The sequence below is a fragment of the Carassius carassius genome, chromosome 8, assembly GCF_963082965.1.
Source record: "Carassius carassius chromosome 8, fCarCar2.1, whole genome shotgun sequence".
Taxonomy (NCBI): Eukaryota; Metazoa; Chordata; class Actinopteri; order Cypriniformes; family Cyprinidae; genus Carassius; species Carassius carassius.
This window is the reverse complement of record NC_081762.1, coordinates 26740737-26765484: the sequence shown is the minus strand read 5'-3', so window position 1 is coordinate 26765484 and position 24748 is coordinate 26740737. Positions and strand designations below refer to the sequence as shown.

General features: G+C 35.9%; 1 protein-coding gene across 10 annotated transcripts in view; it reads left to right on the top strand.

Moving 5' to 3' along the window:
- LOC132145663 (protein 4.1-like) overlaps positions 1 to 24748 on the top strand; it is a 72584-nt gene that overhangs the window by 36449 nt on the left and 11387 nt on the right. For 2 of the 10 annotated variants that reach the window (XM_059556838.1, XM_059556833.1), the window contains exons 5-16: positions 208 to 250; positions 667 to 742; positions 2480 to 2698; positions 2897 to 2984; positions 3690 to 3842; positions 4323 to 4420; positions 4507 to 4682; positions 9580 to 9824; positions 10205 to 10279; positions 11161 to 11199; positions 13687 to 13749; positions 19006 to 19176. In XM_059556838.1, coding sequence (XP_059412821.1) covers positions 208 to 250; positions 667 to 742; positions 2480 to 2698; positions 2897 to 2984; positions 3690 to 3842; positions 4323 to 4420; positions 4507 to 4682; positions 9580 to 9824; positions 10205 to 10279; positions 11161 to 11199; positions 13687 to 13749; positions 19006 to 19176 — 1446 coding nt within the window. Of the gene's footprint in view, positions 1 to 207; positions 251 to 666; positions 743 to 2479; positions 2699 to 2896; positions 2985 to 3689; positions 3843 to 4322; positions 4421 to 4506; positions 4683 to 9579; positions 9825 to 10204; positions 10280 to 11160; positions 11200 to 13686; positions 13750 to 13876; positions 13925 to 19005; positions 19177 to 24748 lie in introns of all 10 variants that reach the window. The other 8 variants (XM_059556843.1, XM_059556836.1, XM_059556834.1 and 5 more) reach the window with 8 other exon arrangements.

The following is a 24748-nucleotide window of genomic DNA, read 5'->3' as shown; positions in this document are numbered from 1 at the left end:
AAACAGTTATTGAAACTATTCTTTACTATTGCTATAAAACACAATTTCATTACAATAATTATTAAGATTAATAATCATTCTGCTACACAGAGGAATTATATGAAAAAAAATGTTTAACTGATAAATGATAAAAACACTTTCAACCAGAATCTGCCCAACAGAACTTGTGTAAACAGGCCTTTAGCTAAAGCTTTATTTGTCTTTTAGACATGGCTGGACTTCACCAAGGAGATCAGACGGCAAGTACAAGGTGAGTCACATCACCGCCGTTCGTCTCCTTGACATATAAAAATAAAGTTATGGCCATTTTAACACTGAGCATGATGCAAAAAAGCGAGTCGAATCATGACGAACGTTGCTTTCACACCATGCGTGAAACGATTGATCGCCTTCTGCTAATTCACACCTGCACGCTTAGGTGCAGATCCAAAAGACTTACAGTGCATTCAGGATATACATTTACTATTTTAAGAGAAAATAAGAGAAAAAAAAAAAAACATTTGAATGTCCGCAGTCTATGCGGAAGCATCTATAGTAATCTGTTATTTTATTCCAGAGCATCATCACGTCCAATATTCGTTTTGCTTTTCCGCGCTCAGTGTAGAAAGACCTTTAGTGTCTAATTTTCTGTTGTTCCTGTTTTAAATCATGTGTGCATTTATTTAGGCACTAATTACGATTTCACATTCAATGTGAAGTTCTACCCACCTGATCCTGCCCAGCTATCAGAAGACATCACCAGGTGAACAGCACTTTTTTATATATATATATATAAATATAGAAAACATAACATAAAAATGTCCAAAACAGGATATAAAGGAGAAGTGTCCAAAGGGAAAGAGTGTTCAAAATAAACCAGCACCTGTATTTCTAACATTGCGTCTGAATTTTATTATGCATGCTGCTGCTATTAAAATTCACTAAACTTGCGATCTAAATAGCTATGCATACTGCTGCTTCAGCTTTACAAAAATACTTAAAATTGCTATAAGTGTCTTTATTAATAAGCAAATGCAATCAAATAATGCCTAATTTGCTTTGAAGAATTTACAAAATCTACCGTAAGCCCTGTTAAAAAAGAAAAGAAATGAAATGCCTATTTCAATTTAAATAGCTACTTAGCCCAAGCGTTAATCACAGAAATTTCAAGCAACTAAAGTGCTTCGCTGCTATTTTAGCAACAATAATTTGACTTCCTGCTGCTAATATTATTTATAACATTGGATCTGAATTTGCTATGTCATTCTGCTGCTATTGAATTTGGTTAAAATTGCAATCTGAAGAGCTATGTATTCTGATGCTACAGCTGCACAAAAGTACTTTTATGTGCCTTTATTAAACAAGGAAATGCAAACAAATAATGCTTATTTTGCTTTGAAGAGTTCACAAAATATTTTAGATAAACAAAGTAATACAAGCCTATTTCAATTTTAAAGAGTTACTTAACTCATGTGTTATCATTGAAATTTCATGTAACCAGATACTTTCTGCTGGCTCTGCTATAAACAACAGTAATCATTCAAATTGATTTGCTATGCCGCAATTAACAATTTGCTAATAACGCAATCTGAATTCTTTGAGGCAGCTGCTGGACTCCATGAAGTACTAAAATTGCTGTAAGTCCAACTGAAAATAAGAAATAAGTAGAAATTGAACTAATCCTTCTAAGCAGCTAGTAACAATTTAAACGACAGCTACAGAAACAAAGTATTAAGCAAACACTCACACGCTGCCGTCTGCTCTGAAGACAATCAGAGCAGTTGGTTTATGTAAAGATTACAACCAAGTGTTAACAAACAAATTTTCGTTCAGTCCTGAAAGGGTAGCTCATACTTTTTTTAGAGTATTAAAACCATTTCGGGTTTTTATATGCAGATGCATTGCCTTACAATATCATCTCAGTCACTGAAGAAGTTATCTGATATTGTGCAGCCGTAGCAGCAGGACATGCGAGTCTCCAAAGCAAGTGGAAACCCTACTGAAGTACCCTGTCAAATGTGCATTCAGCAGTGACACTGCAACTAGATTTTTACAAGATCCACAAAAAAAGAAGTGAATTTACAATTCGAATCCGAACCAGAAGAATTCAGTTGTCATCCTTACTAATATCCAGTTCCTGCCATCTATGATAGTAGTTTGTCTCTCTCTTCCTCTCTCTTGCTCGCTTACTCCCAATTTTAAAAATAATAATAATCATCTCCGATACTTGTCAGATTAAATCATTAATAAAATGGAGAGCTTCCTGCTGTTTCCTACCAAGTGAGCATGCAATTCTCTAGCCAGTTTCATTATCACACTCGTAAATTACAAAAGCCCTTTCACCCTGAATAATCACAGCGGTGCGCTGACGTCACTTTACTGCTGTTGTCATGGTTACATTTCTGGACTCCTTTTGCAACAACATATTGTCATATGTGATAACTTGGCACATAATGTCTTTGTGTTTTTGAGCTTATATGAAAGTCTTTGCGCTCTGCAGGTACTACTTGTGTTTGCAGCTGCGGAAGGACATCAAGAACGGTAGCCTGCCCTGCTCTTTCGTGACCCTGGCCCTGCTGGGATCTTACGCCCTGCAGTCTGAGCTGGGCGAGTACGACCCCGAGGTGCACGCCACTGACTACGCCAAGGAGCTCCAGCTCATCCCAGGACAGACCAGGGAGCTGGAGGAGAAAGTCATGGAGCTTCACCGCACATACAGGTGATCATGACTGCTTCTTACTGCCGCGCACATATAGTCCTACCATAAATGGATGCTCGGGAAATATTTGTTAACGCAGTTGAAAAAAATGCACATTTACAACAGGCTAGCATTAAAATATAATGCACTTTCCTTTTCTGTAGCAAAGTATGTTGTTATAAGTAGTTTTTGTTTGTTTGTTTATTTGTTTTTCTACAGATCTATGAGTCCGGCTCAAGCTGATATGATGTTCCTGGAGAATGCTAAAAAACTGGCCATGTATGGGGTTGATCTCCACCAGGCAAAGGTACAGTAGATTAACTGGAGATACTTACATTAAGTACAAAATAATAATAATAATAATAAAAAGAATAGCCACATTAGCTATTAAATTAGGTGTTTAATAGTCTTTATGAGGTTTGCAATGTTTGCAATACAGTATAAAATCCATGATACAATATTTTCTTACAAATTTGGAATAAATAAATTAGATGCTAAAATGGCATAAAACCAATTTTGATTAAATCTTTTACACAAAATTGAATTATTTGGGATTTTATCGATATTTTTTACAGTCAGAATACATTTACATTACATAAATACATGAAGTCTCCATTTACTGAGGCGTGCTGGGATTTAAAATACATTCAATTACACGTCCCAGTTAAACAGTGTGACTCTCCTCGGCACTGATTAAACCACTGCGTACTTCATGTCAAAGCATCGGTCTGCAAAAGCATTGGTTAGACTCAAATGTCCTTCATCTCACAGGAGTGCTTGTGATAAAAGCATGCATGTCCTGTCACTGCTCAGATTTGGCAGTTGAAACCAGGTCAATCTGTTTGCATCAAGCCATGGATTTAAATAAATGATGAATTCATTTTTTAAAAGAGAAGTCATGCCACCCCCTAGTGGTGGAGCTTTGTGATTGCAAAGTCTTTGTTTACACACTGCGTTTCAATAACTGGAGTCAAAAGATTAGATCATTTTTCTCTCTCTCTCTTTCTGTCAGGATCTGGATGGAGTGGATATAATGCTGGGGGTCTGCTCCAGTGGCCTGATGGTGTATAAGGACAAGCTGAGGATCAATCGATTCCCCTGGCCAAAGGTTCTCAAAGTCTCCTACAAACGCAGCAGTTTCTTCATCAAGATACGGCCATCTGACGTAAGTCTGATATACATTTTGTTTTAATGATGCAAGATCTAATATATATATTACATTCTTTATGATAAATGTTTAACAATTCATGTTTTAATTTATTATTATTTCAAAACAATCTTTAAATTTTTTAAAATCTGTATAGCTCATTTCTGTGAAAATGATCAAACTTCATATTAAAAAACAATATGACGGCTCCTTAATTTGCGAAAAAATAATTTCTATGTTTCAGTTTTAAACATTGTTTAATAATTGTATCCAGATACTGATGGTTGAAACTGTGTTTTCAAACGTTTAAATTGTGCATTTTATAACGTATTTATTTGTCTATTTTTCTCACTCAGTACTATTAACTGGAAATTAAAATCAAAGGTTAAACACCACATCTTTATGTGCAAGAAGGTGCACATATATACTCACATATACTAAACATATTTTTTTTTTTTGTTAGTTTAAGAATGGTATTTCATATTTGTTTAATTTTAGCTGGAACATTATGAAAGCGCCATTGGCTTTAAGCTGCCCAACTACAAGGCCGCCAAGAAACTGTGGAAAGTGTGTGTGGAGCATCACACATTCTTCAGGTATGAATATCAAACAACACATCACAGCATGTATTCCCATCCCAGTCCAAGTACATTATGAAGAGATGTGAACTCTGTGGTCTCAGGTTGACGTCCACAGAAGCGGCCACCACTCCCAGGAAGTTCCTGGCTCTGGGATCGAAGTTTCGCTACAGCGGCCGAACTCAAGCCCAGACCCGCCAGGCCAGCTCCATGATCGACAGACCCGCTCCGCATTTCCAGCGCTCCGCCAGTAAGAGGGCGTCCCGCAGCTTAGATGGAGGTGTGTTTATTCTCCTTTATTTCCATAGTCCACTTTAGACATTCTACTAACTATAGGTAACTTTGCAAATACACGTCAACTAGCAGTCATTGAGTATTAGTATGTTAGGGTTAGAAGAAGTTGCAGAGTAACTTATAATCAGCAGAATGTTTAAAGTAGACTATCAAGATGAAGTCTTACCTTTTTCCCTTTCTTTTAGCCATTTATCTGATTGTGTATGGATAAAGCTGGTTAGGTTGAAAATAGAGGCAGATGATTGGCCCTCTTTGTTGGATTCTGGCCAATCACTGCCAGCCTTTTGCTCTGTTTGGGATCCTATTTTCTCTTTCAATCTCCGTTTCTCCAGTTCTCTAAAGCCCTACTCATAGGGATGTTCGGACTCTTTATGTAAGCTGTGCCGCAAGCATCTGTTTTTATTTGAGCTGTGAGCAGAAGTCATTTGTCTCTGCTGGCTCTGGGCTGGAGGACACACAGAGACTCAGTATTCAGGCTGCTCTACTCACTAACAACCTGATGCTGGACAGCTTTCTCAGTCTTCAAGCGTAGGTTGGGACCCCTGCTGGCCATTTTGTGCCTCAAATTTTGGCTAAGTCATGTTGACAGTAGTGTATTTCTGAAATGTGACTCAAACTGTGTGTCGAGTCCATTTCACACTCATGCTGCTCTATAGGATGCCTCCATTGAGCTGAATTTCAAAACAGCATTGCATACTTGATGAAAAAAAAAATAATAATAATTAAAACCCCACTATATAGACCCTTGTGAAAAAATAGACGTTTAGCATATTTTCTCTTCTTTTAATCAAGAGCACTTGAAAGAAAAAAAAACAGAAATAATGTATTTTAGAAGAATAAACTTAAATGTGAACTGAAAGTATTATGTAATGTTTTTGCACACTGTTAACTGCAATTAAATAAAAATGTACTATAGTTTTTTTAATTATTAAATGCAATTAGCTGAACTTATTAAAACTTGTATTTCATGTATTTCATGAAATTGCAATTTAGTAAATTTAAAATATACTAACTTTACATGTAATATTGAATAACACACTACAGTTAAAATGAGTTATTTTAATAATTAGTTAAATCAGTTATAATCCAGGATTTTACATGTGATTGTAGTCGACACAATGTACTTTAGAACACAGCAATAGATTAAAACACAATGATTGAAATCTACTTTAATCAAAACTTAATTTGACTGACATTATTATAAAAAGTCAACTTTCTAATTGTGCTTAAGTGTGTTAAGAGACATGTCTTTCTTTTAAGTGGCCTTTTATTTGAATAATATTAGATTACATGCAAATAATAATAAAAAATATATATAATTATAGCTTTGAAGTTTACTCACATACACATTTTTTTTTTACAAGGCTAGTCAATAAGCATTTCATTTTAAATGATAGCTTTTATTCAGTACTGTAATGTATTTATAAATATTTGTTTCATCTGTAACACTTTAGAATAGGGAACATATGTTCACTGTTAACTAAGAGTTTTTCCTGAACAAATCCCTAATTCCCTGCTTATTAATAGTTAATAAGGTAGTTGTTAAGTTCAGGTATGGGGTGGTTTGAGGGATCTGGGGTATGATCATGCAGAACAAGGCATATATATGTGCTTTATAAGTACTAATAAACAGCCAGTATGCTAGTAAAATGTATGCTAATTAGCAACAATTTAATAGTGAGAATTGATTCTTAAACTAAAGTGTTACCCCTCCGGAATCAGCTGTGGGTACCTATGGAGAGCGTCTCTGGAGGCTGTATCTCGATTAAGGCTGTGTGGACAGTGACAGCTCACTAGAGTTTGGAACGGAGCCAGAGTGTCTCTGAGGTAAAGTGGAGGTGATTTCTTGTGGTATAAATAAACCGTGCTTGCTTTAGGCAGTGCAGGTGAACTCACTGTGGGAGAGAAATCACAGCAGGGGTGCGATCCAAAAAAACAACCCTGGTTAACCCACTGCTAATTTAACCATTCAGCCCTCAGGCAGAACACGGACACAGATTGAATTACCTTCTGCAGACTGGAGGTTATTTACATAAAAACTCCATGAATCCTACATAGTCAGTTGATGCAATCAGCAAACGGCCCTCTCTGAAATACTTGTAGAAGGAAAAGCAAGATAGATTGCTGTTTTGATTAGTAGTTTGAGTGACAAGTTGCTTCCTGAGGCTTTTAAGTTTGGTATTGTTCATTTTTGTGAAACACAACTCCCAGAATGCACCTGTGAAGACATTAAAGTCCATGCAGAGTGAGGTTCGGAGTACCTAAGCAAGCAGTTGTGCTTATGTTTGTTGGAGTTGTGTTTGATTGGCAGGTCACTATTAGCCCAGAGCAACTCCCACAGTCTGACACAGGAGCTTGATCAGTTCAAAAGCCATGAAGGTCCTAGAGACGAAACTAAAACATATATATACATCATGGAATAAAAAAACAGTTCAGGTTGATTGGTTTTTGTGTTCCTGGGCTGCACTTTGACCAGAGGTAGATATTTATCCCCTCAACTTGATCTTCTTTACTCCTAAACATTCAGCTCTTACAAAAAACATCAGCATTTGTTACATTTCTGGAGATATTTTTACATTTTGAGTTGACTCAGAGTTTTTTTTTTTACTTGCCCTTGTGAAAAAAAGAAGTGTGCATAGTTGTATTGAATGTGTACTTGTAGTATGCTTCAAATCTAAGAAGTATATTTAAAAAAAAATGTTTGTGTAGATTAATATAATATTAATTAAATAAAAGGCCACTTAAGTGATTTTAAAGAGACATACTTTCATGACTATGTTTCTTCACGCTTAAGTACATTTTTAAAAAGTGAACTTTTGTGAAATAAATCTGGTTTAACCCTCTGGAGTCTAAGGGTATTTTTGAGACCTGGAGAAGTTTTGACATTTCTGCTTTTTTCAGTTTCTTATACACATCTAAATAGATTAATAGACTAAATAGATTAATCTCACTGTAATCAGCACAAACTGGGCTATAATAATATGTGAGCAGCATGTATGTACATGATTGTGTTTTTGAGAAAAAAATTTTTTTATGCGTGGTTAGTGAAAAACTAAAAAAGTTAAAACACTTGAATAAGGCAAAAAAAAAAAACACATACAGAACATTGGTTCCCGGGATTTTTGAGAACTGGAGCTTGTAGCCTAGAATTTTTCTTTCTAAATGATGAAAATCATCTTGTTTACTCACTCACAGAAAACAATATATTGATTTAAATTTTCTAAGACCCTTTTTGTTGGTAAAAGTCATATGCGAGTAGGGGTCAACTATCATGAATATCATTGTGATTTACACCTGAGAAGACAAAGCCCCGCATAATGAGCTGCATAATGAGCTGCATAATGAGCCATTCAGTCATCTGTGCCACTGTGAGGGAGGAGTTACAAGAAAGAATGTGAAGACAAAATAAATCTATATAATTTTATGTTTGTAGTTTATTTAGAATATATTTAATTATCCCACAACATAATTTAATATCCACTTGGGGGAGCAGTTAAACAGTTCATCAGGAACAATCAAAGCTGACTTTCAAACAGATCTTTGCACCATTACTCCAGTCACACAATCCTTCAGAAATCCTTTTAACAATCTTATTTTCTACAATAAACATTTATTATTATTATTATTATTAATTTTGAAAAGAGCTGATAATATTTTTCAGGTTTTTTAGGGGGGATAAATTGAAAGAACAGCATTTTTTGTTACATTTGTTACAGTTACATTCATTTGTTACATTTATATTATTTACATCAAGCTTTTGAATGGTATAGTATTGTATATTGTTATTGAAACTTCATAACTTCATTTCACTTGATTATACATTTAGTCAGGAATTATAGTTTGGAAAAAGTCTAACTAGTAAAATGTTTACAGGTTATGTGAAAACTAGTACAAGTATATAAATAAATAAAAATAAACGTACTCAGGTTTATGATCTCTGCTGAATAACGTGCTTCATTCTTTTTTTCTGAGGAAATCCAAATCTCAAATCCTCAACCACATCACATCTTTTTGGGGTTAATTATGTCTTACTCCTCTCATCGTGAAGCAAACAGTAAAATAATAAAAACTTGAAGAACAGTCTCGCTGCGTTGTCTTCTGTTGTGGGCGTATTCAAGCCGCACGCTTCAGTGAAACATTAGAATCTGAATATAATTATTATTCATTATAATCTCATTATTTATCAGGAGAAAATGACTCATAACGCGTATACGCATTAATCGACTTCAAAGGGTTAATAATCTTTTCATCTGATTTAAAGCAGTATGCTTATTTTAATGTTAAATCATTTTAATTGTAGCGTAGTGTTTTTCAGTATAACATTTAAGCTGATATGTAATATATTTTCTGTACATACAAATTTCAGTAGAAATGACAGATATTTTATATCTACATTCAGCAATATGATTTAATCATATTTCAGTACAATAGAATAATTATATTAAGTTTCATATAAAGATGTACTCAAGTCGTAATTCAATCAGAAATCACTGTGAAGTTCATTCAGATAATTGCATGTACTGTAGTATAAATTTATATATAATAAATTTTCACTTATATTTAGTTAACATGCCATTAAATGCCTAAACAGTATAGTTCCCACATTAGTATGTTCATGTCAGTGAATGTTGCTTTTTGCAACCGATTTAGGATTGCATTATCCTATAATAATCACAATAAGGCCAAGATTGTGTACTATTTTGTTTGATGGCCTTAAAATTGTACCGTGTCTCTCATCAGAGTTTCATAGCAAACAGCTGAACTGGTTTTACAGCAGGCAAAACTCAAACAATTGACATTGTCTACAGAATGTTAAAGTGAATATGTATTTATAGTCCATGACTTAAGCAAAACATTTTGTCCCATATGTCCCTCTCTGACAGCCATGGTCTCGACCCCAGATAAGAACGCCCGTCCCGTCAGCGCTCCCATCATGTCTCCCATCTCCCCAGGCGACATGGCTGCTTCCCCAATAGCATCTGCCGCCCGCACTGACCGTAAAGAGACGTCCACACCCACGGGCCGTCCTCGCTCCACTGAGAGGAAGAGTGAGGTGAAGGCAGAGGCCCATGTGACAGATGGCTCCAAAACACACAGCACCAAAGCAGAGGGCACACCTGAAATCAAGGTATGACACACAAAAAAATGTGCTAAATAACACTCAAATATTTATACTTTAGCTTTTTCAGTGAATGGAATTTTTATCATAATTAATACTATTTATTTTAGAGTCCACATTTTCCCCCTATCCAATGTGTTAGTACAACTAAAAGCAAATATTTAAGGATAAACCTATTTTCATAAACTTGTAGCACAGACTAGCTTTTGAATTGTTGGACTAAGTGTTTACACAGCAATACGGCTTATTCTCACCAAGCTCGACATAAAAACCAACACAAATTAGCAACAAAATGCATCTTCGCTTGTGACCACAAATGCAAGGCAGCCATGATATTTAGGTCTGTGTGAGACAGCAGGAGTATGTGTACTCTCTCTGTGCTGCTGCAGACGGTAGCCCGGCGAGAACGGCGGCACCGTGATGCCCCGGTGGTGACGGCCACCAATGGGGAGAGAAAGAGCCAGGTTTGTGCTCATGATTTCAGCCAAACACATAAGAGCATCTACAACAGTCATTTACCTTAGTGGCCACCTTCATTTTGTTATTATATGCGAAAACTTTTATCTGCCAGTCTTCAGTGATTCTTCAGAAATCATCACAATATGCTGATGTGATGCTCAAGAAACATGAATGATTATTACCTATGTTGATAAATTTGATCAATATCGAAGCTTAATATTTTTTTTGATACACTACCACTTAAAGGTTTAGGGTAATTATAGTTTAAGAAAATAAATGAATACTTTTTATTTGTCAAGACACAACAGTAAAGACAAAAATATTACGCAGAAAAAATGCTTCCAATATTGGTAATTAGAAACTTTATTAATAATTGACCAGCAAATTAGCATTTCTGATGACACTGAAGATTAATGTAATGGCTGCTGAAAATTCAGCTTTGCATTACAGGAATAAATAAATATTTTAAACATACTGAAAACAGTTATTTTAGATTGTAATAATATTTCACTATATTACTGCTTTTACTGTATTTTTGAGCATATAAATGTAGCCTTGTAGAGCATAAGAGAATTGTACCTTAAATGCAATGTGAGTCACTTTGGATAAAAGTGTCAGCCAAATGCATAAATGTAAAGTGTAAAAAAGTGTTGGATTGGTCAGAAATGTTAAGGTGGGGCTTAGCAAAGGATCAATTACAAATGCAGTAATATAACTTTCAATAATAGATCATCATCATTTGTATTAAACTATATATTAGATCATTCTAACAATATCACATACTATAAGTCATACATGAACAGCTGTGAAGAAATCACAACCATTGTGAATCATGCTTTTATAAACACTTACATGCTCTCTTCCTTCCCCTCTGGGGTCTGAACAGTCGCCAAGAGCGGACACAGAGATGGTGCGCATGAGGAAGGTCAGAGCTCGTTCCGTAAGGGTATCACAGCATGAGGACGATGCCATTGTACTCATCATCTCCTCACTGCCCATGTTTTACAACAAAAAACAACTTTATTATTGTTTTCTCATCTGCTTTGGCTGTATCTTGCTTGCACTTGTATGAGTTTGGCTGTACAAGTCAGCACTGTAGCTGTCAGATATGAACCTATTCAGGCAGTGACAGTGAGTCAATATGAACTGAGGTTTACGGAATGAGGAAAGTGTTCATTATGAGTGAAGTTCAAATGAACTTTTGCATTGTTATTGTGTCATTTACTCTAGCATGCATTGTCTCTGTCATGCTCTGTCTTTTACATAGACAAAATCGCTTTTTAGAAGATAAACTGTGTTCTCCTGCTTCAAACCTGTGGATAAGTACTAATTGAAAGAAAACATTTAAATCAGACTTCAATTTTTAAGACTAAGTCAATTTAGAGACATTTAGAGAAGTAATTTAAAGCTTGTTCAAAACTTAAGATTTATCAATTGAAACATGCAGATAATGTATAACAGAACTACAGAACAAAATCAGTTAATTGTTTGCACTTTATATACACTAGTATACACTATGTACACTAAAAACACAGTTAGAGGTTTGGACATACCTGTTTTCCTGAAAAAAAAAACAACAACAAAAAAACACATCCTAAATGATCCCAGTAGTATAAATGTATATACTGAAAAGGAGACGGGGCCAAGCACTGAACCCTGTGGTACCCCTATGGTTAGCTGATACCTCATGATCCCCTGAAGAATCAACCTGTAAGGTAGGACTTAGGAGCCTTTCTCTGCTTGTTTGTGATACCCATGTTGGAGAGATTAGAAAAGAGACACTGTCAAAGGCAGCATACCAGTTGAACAAAATTAAGATGGATTATGGATTAGGCTTCAGTCAAGGATGTATCTGTTAAATGTCCACTTTGTAATCAAGTCAATCAAGTCAAATCCTCACTGATTTTCTATCCAGCAACTTGTTCTATGGGAAGAAAGAAGAAAATATCTTGCTCAATTGTTTTTCGCAGTGAACTGGAGGAGAAACTAGTCTGCAGGTGGTCTGGTATTTAGTGTCGGATGCACAAGTCTGCTTGAATGTGTTGGAAAGAGTGCCAGTGTGTAGTGATGCATTTATGATGGATGTGAGTGCAGGTTAAAGTGTAGGAGAGATGGCGTATTAAAGATAGGAGGGAATTGGATCAATGATAGGATAGGATGGTGATAGTGGTAGGATGATTGGAGAGGAGAATTTTAGAGACCTCTGCCTCCATAAGAGAAGAATAGAGATTTACATGTGAGTCGTGGGTGTTTAAGTTTGTTGTGTTGAGAATTGCCTGCTGCTGATTGTTACTGTATCTGTGAAAAATGGGCAAAGTTGTCAGCCATTAGGGAGGATGTCAGAGGGAAGAGGTTTATGCCTCCTCAGTTTGCAATTGTCTGAAGTATTGTTGATCTTTTTTTGTAGTTGGATGCTTTTGCAATGATAACATTTGCAGGAAAGAAGAAATCAGAGCAGTGGGTCTCTTCTCCAATACAGATAGGCTCTCTAAAGATGTGCTCTAGCCTGACAGCACACACAGTGAATCATTCTTAAAACTAGTAGAAACGCCTTTTAAACAGGCCTAGACCATACATGATTGTCTACTTTTTTTACACAGAACCATATGCTAGAGAAAGCTATAACACACAATACATTGCATATGTCTATTACCACCATCACTTGTGGCCTGAGTTGGTTCAGAAACTTAGATAAGCACAACAAAAGTGAAATTAAATATTTAAAATAAAACTTAATTTGACCTTATTATAAAGTGCACTTTGAAAAAGTGATAAGGAACATATGACCGTACACTTATGTGGTCTTTTATTTCAGTATTCTTCTTCTTTTTTTTTTTTTTTTTAAATGTACTGAAATAAATTGAGATTTGAAGTACACCACAAATGCACACTTTTTTCACTAGATCAAAAGCCCACCAGAAATGAATATTCAGTCACGTATGTCCAAACCTTTGACTGGTGGTGTAGTTTTACATATTATCACAAAATTATGGACAAAGTCACTGATATACAGTTTACAACATGACAAAGTTTACACAGGTTTAGCCAGTGTGGTTTGGTCAGGATGCTGTTTTGATAACACCAGAGAGTTGCACAGCCAATACATAGTGTTTCACCAATGATGGCAAAGAGAAGTTTAATTTTAAACTGATACCTCATTATACTTTCATTACTTTACCCATTGCACAATTATCCCTGACCTCGCAGTCACCCCTGACTTCTGACCTCTCCTCTCTGTCTAGCCATGGCTGCTGCGGTTCATCCATATATGATTTGTCTCCATCCCTCCATGTCCCCACACACTGGATGCAACTGCAGAACAAACCTTAAAAATTACCCAAGAATCATTTCACGACTTTCCTTTCTCAATGTTCAAAACACTGCCAACTCTATTTTTTCCTGTTCTTCACAGAAAAGAGCTAAGAAAATTGAGGGTGAAACTCTTTATATCAGACATAGCAATTTAATGTTGGAGGTTTGTATGGAAACTCTGGAAATGTCTTGTTTTTGCTGCTGCATGTATCACTGCATGAGATTCTGTTTCATCTTGTTTCTTTCTTCATTCTTCTCACCACGCTCTCTCTTTTGTGTTTGTTTTGTAGCTTAACCCCAAAGGCTTGGCATGCACTATTTACCTCACTAACTGTAATGCAAGTACTCACTTCTATTTATTCTCTGTTTGCTTAGCACTATTTTATTAAATATATGATTGGGAATTATAATTTTTTTGCTTCTTTTATATTAGATTTTTCTTTATGCAAATTTGAGTCGATCCAAAAATGTAGCCAGTAGTTGATCGCATGCAAAAAGCTTTTTAATGAGTAACATTTATTTAATTGAAGCAACGTTAGATGCCTTTTAGAGCATTAAGGTTAGAGCATTAGGCTCTTAGCATGAATGCCTTCTTTTAATTTTTACAGTAGACTCTTGCTTTTACCTTTTTTAAATATTTCTAATGGGCTTTTCACACTTGGAACAAACAACCCAATTATAACCATGTTATCTTGTTTTCTGTTCACATTATTAAATTAAACCCGGGTAGTCAATTTCTTGAATTAGCCTTCTGGTTTGTAATAAAACTTGATGGCATGACCAAACATTGATTGGATAAGTAAAGCATTTGTACAGAACTGTCCACTTGTGAAACTGTCACTGCCTAAATCTGCTAATGTACAAAAACAGCAACAACACTGTCTCTTATATCTAGATAACGTTTTCTGTCACCACATGACAATTTTAATGCTTTCCCTGGGACACTGAAACTAAACACAGCAGCTGCACGAAGAGCATGAATATTTAATCAGGGAATTGTTTAGTTTACGATTGGTTTTTAATTGCTAAACTACTTGCTGTAACTTTCTAGCACCATATTGTTTCATGTTGTTTGGCACCACAGATAGGAGTTTAGCACTACAAAAAACATGCTTACATGCTTCTAATACAGGATTTCATGACTCAGGGTTAAAGTGGCCTTTAGGCTGGGTTAAAAATATATTTACCCATGGTTAAACATACTGTGACAAGCTCATAAATATACTGAAGTCTACTGTTTAGACAGATATATGTGACCCTGGCCCACAAAACCTGTCATAAGCCACACAGGTATATATGTAGCAGTAGCCAACGATACATTGTATGGGTCAAAATGATCGATTTTTCTTTTATGCCAAAAATCATTAGGATATTAAGTAAAGATCATGTTTCATAAAGATATTTTATAAATTTCCTACAAATTTTTGCCAAGTATCATGCATTGCCAAGAACTTCATTTGGACAATTTTAAAGGCAGTTTTCTCAATATTAAGATTTTTTTGCACACTTAGATTGCAGATTTTCAAATAATTGTATCTTTGCCAAATATTTATCCTTATGACTGGTTTTGTGCTCCAGGATAACATATAATCATTGGCTGTACATTTAGCTTTCTAATGCATGCTTTTATTGTTTTATTTGTTACCAGATCAGACGATCATATTATTACTGATTTGTAGTGTTACACAGTACTGGTGCATCTAAAAAAAATTTATATCATGGAAAAGTTATTTATTTTTTGTAATTTAATTCAAAAAAGCAAACCTTCTTATATTCTAGATTCATTGCACACAAACTAAAGTATTTCAGGAGTTTTTTGTTTTAATTATGATGGTTATGACACAGCTTAGGAAAATATATTTTTTTAAATATATTTTCTCAAAGATCAATCAAAAAAATATTTACAAAACAGAAATGTTCAAGATCTCTAGAGCAGGTTTAATTATGTACTCAATACTTGGTTGGGTCTCCTTTTGTATGAATTACTGCTGCATGCATCGTGGCATGGAGGCAATCAGCCTGTGGCACTGCTGAGGCGTTATTGAAGCCCAGGTTGCTTTGATAGCGGCCCTCTGTATTGTTTGTCAGATGTTACTTATCTTCCTGTTCACAATATCCTGTAGATTCTCTGTGAGGTTCAGGTCAGGTGAGTTGGCTGGCCAATCAAGCACAGTAATATAATTTGGAAGTAGTTTTGGCACAGTGGGCAGGTGCTTAAGTCCTACTGGAAAATGTAATCAGCATCTCCATAAAGCTTGTCAGCAGATGGAAGAATAAGGTGCTCCAAAATCTCCTGGTAGATGGCTGCATTGACTTTGGACTTGATAAAACACAATGGAGCAACACCAGCAGACGTCACGGCACCCAAATCATCACTGACTTCAGAAACTTCACACCGGACTTTGGATTTTGTGCCTCTCCAGTCTTCCTCCAGACTCCAGACCTTGATTTCCAAATGAAATGCTAAATTTACTTTAAATTGTGTTGATTATTGTCTTCTGGACAACTCTCTAGTCTGTAATCCTATCCATAATTGTGGATGCATGTACTAAACTAGCCCAAGAGGTACCCAGTATTTATATTCAAAATTAATCAAACTAATCAAGCTTGTAACTATCAGAATTAAAGGAAAAAAACAAACAAAAAAAAACTATTATTTTGGTTTGTGTTCAATGAATCTAGAATATAAGAAAGTTTGCTATTTTTTATTAAATTACAAAAAATAAAGACCTTTTCCATGATATTCTAATTTTTTTAGATGCACCTGTATACAATCGGTATAGTCTGTCCCAGTCATATATTTACATAGTTACTACAAAGGCTGTTTCCACTGTTGTGAGGTCTAATGAGTCTGATAATGAGTCTGAAAACCAGAAGGACATTAACCCCTTCACTTCACTTCACTTCACTTCACTATGTGTGCATCAAATACAGTTTCATTATATTAAGTGTTTAATATTGCTGTTGGTGTTTGAGCCAAGCATTGTTTTGCATTCTGCTTTCTTTTGTAAATCAGCAGACATGGGACAAGTATCCATCATATGCTGCAGTGAATTATGACAGCATATAATTTATTTAGTACACTAGTTTTGCATTAATATAAACCAGTTTTTGAAACTGCTAGAATCTAGTCATTTGACCCATGTCTGATCCCAGGCTTTGTTCACACTGGAGCTTGGACAGTTTATCTAATGGTAAAACTTCTGAAGTGCTCACATGATCCCCACCTCATCTCTCTCCTCATAATAACAAATTAGGATTTAGAAGAGATTAATTAATGATTTAAAAACAAATTCTATTTTTTTTTTCACAAACCATAGTGAGCTGCTTGCCAGACTGTCTTTTAAAGTAATCTCCAGCAAAACCATACAAAACAATGCTACATAAATCGATTGTTATAGAGCTGATATTAACATGTTGCTAAGCTACAGACACGATGCTTTAATATATATTGAAAACCTTATTGCAATGCATTCCTGGATTTCCTTTTTTAGAAGTGATATTTAGAATGTTACCTTAAAATTCTGCCAAACAAGGTATATACACTTTGTTTTTTTACATGTGTATAGTTCGTGTGATGCCAAATTTACCATTAGCATTGTACTGTACATATGCAGCAAGATTTTTCTAACTGTACATATGAGGACAGATATATTGTTATCCCTTATATTTTAGGGTAAAAGCACAGTCTAGAGGAGAAGACTTTGAGTGGGGCAAGTTATATGCTCTATATGTTTGTACCTAAACCAACCAACACCACTATGTAGATAGCAATGTCACTCCAACATGGTGGCTCACTAGCTAGATAGTTAGGTAGAAATTTGGAAATTAAGATGGTTTTCTAATAAATGTTTAATTTCCACTTTAAAATGTCTAGCTTAGCAGCTCACTAGAGTTTGGAACAAAACCATAGTGTCTTAACTATACCACAATGCTTTTCATTTGTTATTAGTTTGCCACATAGCTGTTTCAAACTACTAACCTGTGATCTTAAATGTTACAGACTTGTGTAACTTGTAACTTGAATAATTCTTAAAGGGATAGTTCACCCAAAAATGAAAATTCTGTCATTCTCTCACCCTCACGTCGTTCCAAACCTGTAAGACCTTCGTTCATCTTCAGAACACAAATTATAATATTTTCGATGAAATCCTAGAGCTTTCTGGCCCTGCATAGACAACAAGGATACTACCAGGTTCAATGCCCATAAAGGTAGTAAGGACATTGTTAAAATAGTCCATGTGACGTCAAGGGTTCAACCGTAATGTTATGAAGCTGAGAGAATACTTTTTTTGTGCAAAGAAAAGAAAACACTGCACCTTGTTTACAATCAGACGAATTGTAAACGACATGAGGTTGAGTCATTTATGGTCTAATTTTCATTTTAGGTGAACTATCTCTTTAAAAAAAACTTTTTGGCAATGTTATTTTTTTTTTAAGTGTCAGCTGTCAGTCTGTAGTCTGATGTAGATGATGAGGGATGGTTTGTCATGAGAGTGTTTCATTCTCGCAGATGTTCTGTTGGGCACCAAGACACAGATCTGTTTTATTTGCAAAGTCTGTAGTTATGTGAATAAACTCAAGCTCATTAATCACAATCTGTCTGTGCACACATGGATCATTTGTTTTGGGCAATCACAAAGCCTCCTCTCTGACATGAATATTCATAGCCTCACAGTGTCTGAGCATAGCTGATTACCCAATGCCACTGAGCCGAGATGATGGGAGACAAATCGGGCTGCAGGTGATGAAAAAGAGGAACATTTGAAGACAGTGAAAGTGTAAAGAAGAGACCTGTGTCTTGGTGGCCAGTGGCAGATCTGTTGAATGGCTTTGTGTGTGTCATTCACTCGACTGAAAATAATGTGACTAGGGATGGGGATCACAGGAAATATAATGATTTTGGTCTTAATTTATGTAAAATGTACTATAACAATTCAGTAAGTGAATTGTTTGGGGAGTTCAAACACATTGTAAGCCCATGAGTTAAAGACAAAAAGTGTTCTTCTGTGGAATCACTGCAAAACTCTCTTTTGGAATATTTATTTTTAAGAGTCTAGCTCATATTCAATGCAGACTGCAACCTCACAACCGACTCTAGATCGGGTCTTTTGACATTCAAGTATTGTTAACGGAACCAAATATCTTGAAATTGTGCAGTAAAAATACTTGATTCCCAACCCTAGATGTGACGCCCCTGAGATAGTTTGGGGTAAAACAGTGATTCATGTCAGATCATCTTACTAATGAGATGTCTTCTTTGGGTTATTTCCCCTCTCCTAATTTCTTCATCTGTCCTGTGCTCTTTCTTTTTATCTCAATTTTGCTGCTGGTTCCCAAATTTCTCTTCTTCTATCCTCCTTTTTTTTGACGTTTTTGGTGAGCTTTCTCTCTGCCTGGACCTCTCTTTCTCTCTCAGGATGTGGAAAAGACACAGACAGAAATCATGCGTCATCACAGCAGTATCAGTGAGCTCAAGCGAAGCTTCATGGAGTCAGTGCCCGAGCCCAGGCCCAGCGAGTGGGACAAGCGTCTGTCCACCCACTCGCCTTTCCGGACCGCCAGCATCAACGGCCAGCAGCAGCCCGACGTGAGTACTGGGGTTAAAGGTTACTGTACACTGTTGGATTTTTGACCCTTTGAATGCCTTTTTCATAAAGACTGGAAAAGTCTTGATGATAGATTGTTGGCTTCATGAAATGGAGGTAACTTTGGCCGTCGATAAGTGTTCAGCTGTCTAGTATTTATTTATTTTATATATACATATATATATAGTATGTTGACAGGTTTTCATGTCAATACATTGAGAGTACTTTTTGGGGAAGACCTAGTGACTGTTTTTTTCCAAAGTTTGCCAAAAGTTGCATTAAATCTTTGAAGGATACTCAGAGTTTGTTAGTTGTAAGTAAATTAGATATGAATGAACAATGCGTATATTATGCTTTCTTTTCTGAGTTATCTGTTTTGAACTATTGGATGGATTTCAGAGCTGTTTTCAGTGACTGATGAAACACTATATGCATTTTCTTTTGTATTACTGTGGAATCACCAAAGTGTTCATAAATTGCCAGCCTCTAAATGACACATTTAAAAAAGTCACTTTATATGTAAGTTAGACTGTCTTTTCCTGTGTAAATTTATTGTCATTATACATTTAGATTTTTCATAATTAACTGTTATTTTTTTATGTATTATAGTTTTATTATTATTATTATTATTTTAGCTTTATTTATACATTATTTACTTGATTCAGGTTTTATATATATGTTTTCATTTTAATTTTAGTTTAAGATTTATTAATCTTTAATAATAATTTGCCAGAGCAGCATTTCTTAAATTTTCCACTTTTTTTTCATCTAACATTTATATTTTACTTTAAATTAGCCTTTAGCCTTTATTTCCAATTAACAAATATATATTTTTTTTATAGTTTTAGTTTTCGCTCATAATAACTACAATGAATCTCAATAAACATACATTTTTAGAGAAAGGTTTACATCAATCATGTAGTAACAGTCTCAGAATGGTGCATTTTCTAGTCATAGTCTGTTTGCTGTGACAGGCAGTAAATTAGACAACTTCACCCATGGATCTGAATGCTTCTTCTGTCAGCCTGTTAAAATCATTCTTAATCATAAGAACAACTAATGCTAATCAAGCCATGCATGGGAGAGTTGAGCTGGTTGCTCTTAGTCCCTGTGGGAAACAGTAGAAAGCATGTGAAAACACCAAAAAGCAATTCTACGACGCATGCAATACTTCAAATCTTCTATGTTCATACAAATAGAAGCATAAATCTTCTAATTGTCTACTTTTTGTTTCACAGATAAAAGGCAGTTATATAAAACTGGAAAGTATGTGAACAAAGAATTAAAAAGTTTCTTTAAAATAAAATTGTAATCGTTACATTCAGTAAATAAGTTTTATTAAAGGATTTAATTCATTTTCTTTTTTCACTGATACAGAATGCATCTAGTTTCTCATTGACACATGTAGCATGTTATCTGAATAAGCCGTTATTTTATAAACTCTCAGTGTGTGTTTTTGTGTGTGTGTGGGCACGTGTGCACACAGGTGAAGACGCCTCCTCTCCTACCCCTACACAGAGTAGCGGGGGGTATATCGGAGGTAAACGTACTCTCATTTGGTCATTACTGAAAGGGCTGTGAAGCATCTGCACCTGAAAAGACTGACGTTTCTTTATGTAGATAAAGAACGACACAAGCAGAAGCACAAATGGCTGCTGGACGCTATGGCCATGGCCCAATCAGAGTAGGAGATTTCCTCTCTCTCTCTGAATCTGCTCAGTGCTACGGCTTTTGTAGAGCCCCTGGCCACGCCCACTCCCAAAGCCACGCCCCTTTAGTACTGCTGCTGCTCTCTGAATGGCTAGCGCCGGCTTTCCTCTGCTTTGATCTGCGAATCGCATGGCTAGATTACACTGCGTTATGATGCTGCATGAGGCTGTTAGTTTATTGACAACCAAAGTAGCTCTAAAAGAAGAAAGTAGTAAAAAAAGAAATAGAAAATGCAAACAATAAAAAACTGACGCCTCCTCCTCTTCATTTCATTGTCTTTTCCCCTTTTTATCCTCTTGTTCCTGTCCTTCACTGGTTGTCCATCCTTTCCTTCCCTTTGTTTACTCTCCTCCAACTCTACTTGCAAAAGTCTTGTCCTGGATCGCAGTCTTGTCCTCCTCCACTTTCATCCATAGCTCCATCTCCACCTCGCTCCTCCTCCTCTCCACAAGCAGGAGTGTCTAGAAGCGCCCAGAGAGAGGCGCGTTCTCTCGCCCCACGGCCCTCCTCTGCTGAGGCCTATTACATCATGTACCAGTCTCAGACTTGAACACACTAAACTGCCATATCACACACTCCTTTCAATTCAAAATGAACTACAATTCAAATTCTCTTATTCTGTCAAATTCTGGCTAAAAAGCGTGCATTTGTATTTAGAATTCGGTGTCTGTTTTTTTTAGATTTCAAAAGCACATTTCCAGCATTGAACATCTTTGTGTTAGCTCTAGACATGGATTTTGTACATAATTACAAAAATGTAATTCGAATTTTGTACTTAAAAAATTATCAATATTTGAATTATATTCAAATTTAAAAGGAATAATTTCAGTTAGTGGGGAAAAACGCTTTTGGCTAGATCACAAGAGGGTGCATCAAGCTAAATATAATAAACAACATCTCTGCATTGATGTTCTCTCTTTCCGCACTATTTTGAATGAACAAAGTAGTAGTAATGGGTTCAGCTGGACAGACTTCATCATCGCATCTTGTGTGCCACTGATAAGGCTGCATGATTCACACCTAAAATTAAAATGCAATGTTTTTGCATTCGAATGTGGATTTTTATTCAACATTCGACTAATATTAAAAAATGACAGCCCTAGTAAGGAATGGAAAGATACTTCTTTTGATTCCATCGAGCAGTTTAATCATTCAATTAATGATTCATTCGCAAATTATCAGGAATAATTCCCCATAATTGGCCTTAAATATAGATTAAACAAAAATGTTATGCAGTTTTTTATAATGAAATTATGGTTTATTATAATAATCTCTTTCTTAAAGCATTTTTTGTAACTACACGGCATGAATTTACATCCACTTCTCATGTTTAAATAAAAAAAATCAGATGACCGAAGTAATTACTTGATTAAGAGTATGTTTACACAAAACTGTTTTCAACTATAAATGGAAACTAATTTAATGAATAATTTCTTTTCATTTCATTTAATATGTGTACATTTTGAAAATGGGGTGAAAATTGCAAGTTTTGAAAATGATACCATTATCATTTCTGTGTAAATAAAAAAAAAACAGATTTGTGAAAGCGGTGACGTCATGCACACGTGTTCAGTCTATAGGTAGTCAAAATAACATCGCCAACTACTGGCCTGGCATTAATAATACAGCTTTTTTGTTGTTGTTGTTGTCTTCATGGAGCTGTATGAACTGGAATCTTTTCAAAAACGGGATGGAAAAACATTTTTTAAAAATTATATATATATCGCTGTCCTGTAAATGTACGAGTGTGTGTTTCGGGTGTGTTTCCCAAAAGCATTCTTAGCCAACTGGGTGTGAGTTCCTTCGTTATTAACAGAGTTCAACAATTTTGTTGTTGAGCTATAGTTACAAAGTTTTACATTTAGATCTCGACCTGTGGTTAGAAGCATAGCTTACTTAAATACTTATGGATCTGGAGCAAAACAAGCAAACTAAAATATGCAATCTGTGTGTTTCATTCCGTACATAGTTTATACATATTTTAACTAAAGGCTTTTAGTTGGTCAAGAGAATGAAAGCAGAATCTTTAAAAACTGTATGTAGTGTACACATGAACATAATTGCTCTAGTACAGGGCTCCTCAAATTTGGCTTGCAAGATCCACTTTACTTCAGAGTTTAGCTCCAACCCTGATCAAACTCATCTAATTGTGATTTTTTAATGATTTTCTTGGAGTGTGATGTAAGAGGAAATCTGCAACTGAATCAACCATAAGTATGTCAACAGATACATTGTTATTTAGTCACATCAAGAATCTGATATTAATTTGAGAACAAACCAGTTAAATAGCACTCCACCTCTTGTTTGGTGTCATTGACTACAGCTCTATTTTGTTGAACCAACATGCAACATGCTACTATGGTTTCAGGAAGAAATCATGACTACCAGTTCAATTCTCCAATGATGCATCATACAATGATAGTTCAGCAGCAAGCTATGCAGTTGTATGGGAAATGCACCCCTGACCAACTCAGTCAATTATTAAGTCATTAGTCTGATCACTCATAAGTTAATTTGTGAGTCTTTTTGATCAATTCAGAGTCATTTGTTCGTAAATCAGTTTACACCGGTTGTGCTGTATGTTGTTGCGTGCGGTCAACGAGAACATTGCAATATAAAGCTATGTTGTCCATTTAAGCACTCTGTCTTTTATTACATTTGATTCAGACCACAAACTCTCAACTAAAACAGTTTCTTTGTTTCTCTGTAGCTGTGGTGCTACAGATTCACTCATATTCTCTGTTCAGTATTTAAAAGTATTTATTGGCAGAAACGCACATTAAAAATGGAATCAATTCCGAACCTTAGTTAGCAATGATTGTTTATTCTTTGTGGATGTTTTAAACTGTGAGTCTAGTTCTGTGACAGAAACATCCACTGATCTGATCCTCGCTCAGCGACCCGTCCCATCCAAACCCTGCTGGTTCTTATGGTGTTTTTCTGTCACTGACGGATACTTACACTGCCAAAACAATGTCCAATGTCTGCTGCCAATCTTAATCTCAATCCAGTGTCCATCAACACCATAAAAACCCATAAGGCCTTTGCTTAAATCCATCTGGCCCGCTTAAACTCTAAGCTCAGATCCTGAGCCTGGACCCTTCAGACCCACTACCCCTCATCAGTCTCTCCCCACTCCACATGTCTGTTCATTGTTCTGTGTCTCTCTTGGTGTCCCGTTGCCCTGCGCAGAGATGGAAGCGTGCAGCAGGCACGTCCAGACGACAGCAGGTAAGGGTCAGGTGGGCGCCCGCGCCAGGAGGCCCGCCGCTGCTGCAGCATATGGAGGAGGATGAAGATGATGATGATTGCAATGAAGAAAAAGACACTAAGTCTCAGGGACATGCCATCCAAATCTTCATAGGCATGTCCACAGAGGAACCGGCCCGTGTCTGCCAGCTGTACCCAGTGGTACTGCATCGCCCCCGCGTCTCCCTCCTGTTGAGCAGCCTGCTGGTCCTGACGCTGATGCTCTGGTGGCTTGTCTTCATTTGAGAGACCGTGGAAGAAATGAAATAGATATCAGGGAGGCAGCAGCTGCTCTCAGACTGAGCTTGTCTGGATTATGAGAAAATAAGGAGCGGTTTTACTATTTGTCTCTCTTGGATTCTTAATACTTTCACCATTTTAGAGTGGATGTTGATTGACAATTAATCATTTTAAACAATTTATGTACTTTGACACAAAAACCCTGGATGCACTATGTTATCTTAATTGGATGTTAATATTTACTTTCAGATTTTCTTAATTTTGAGCTCTTGTTAAAATAGTCATTGTTTCAGTAATTTTTTTTAAAAAACTTTGTTGTTGTTTATTACAAGATGTTTGCAAGATGAGTTCGAGTTAAGTTGTTCTTCTGATTAT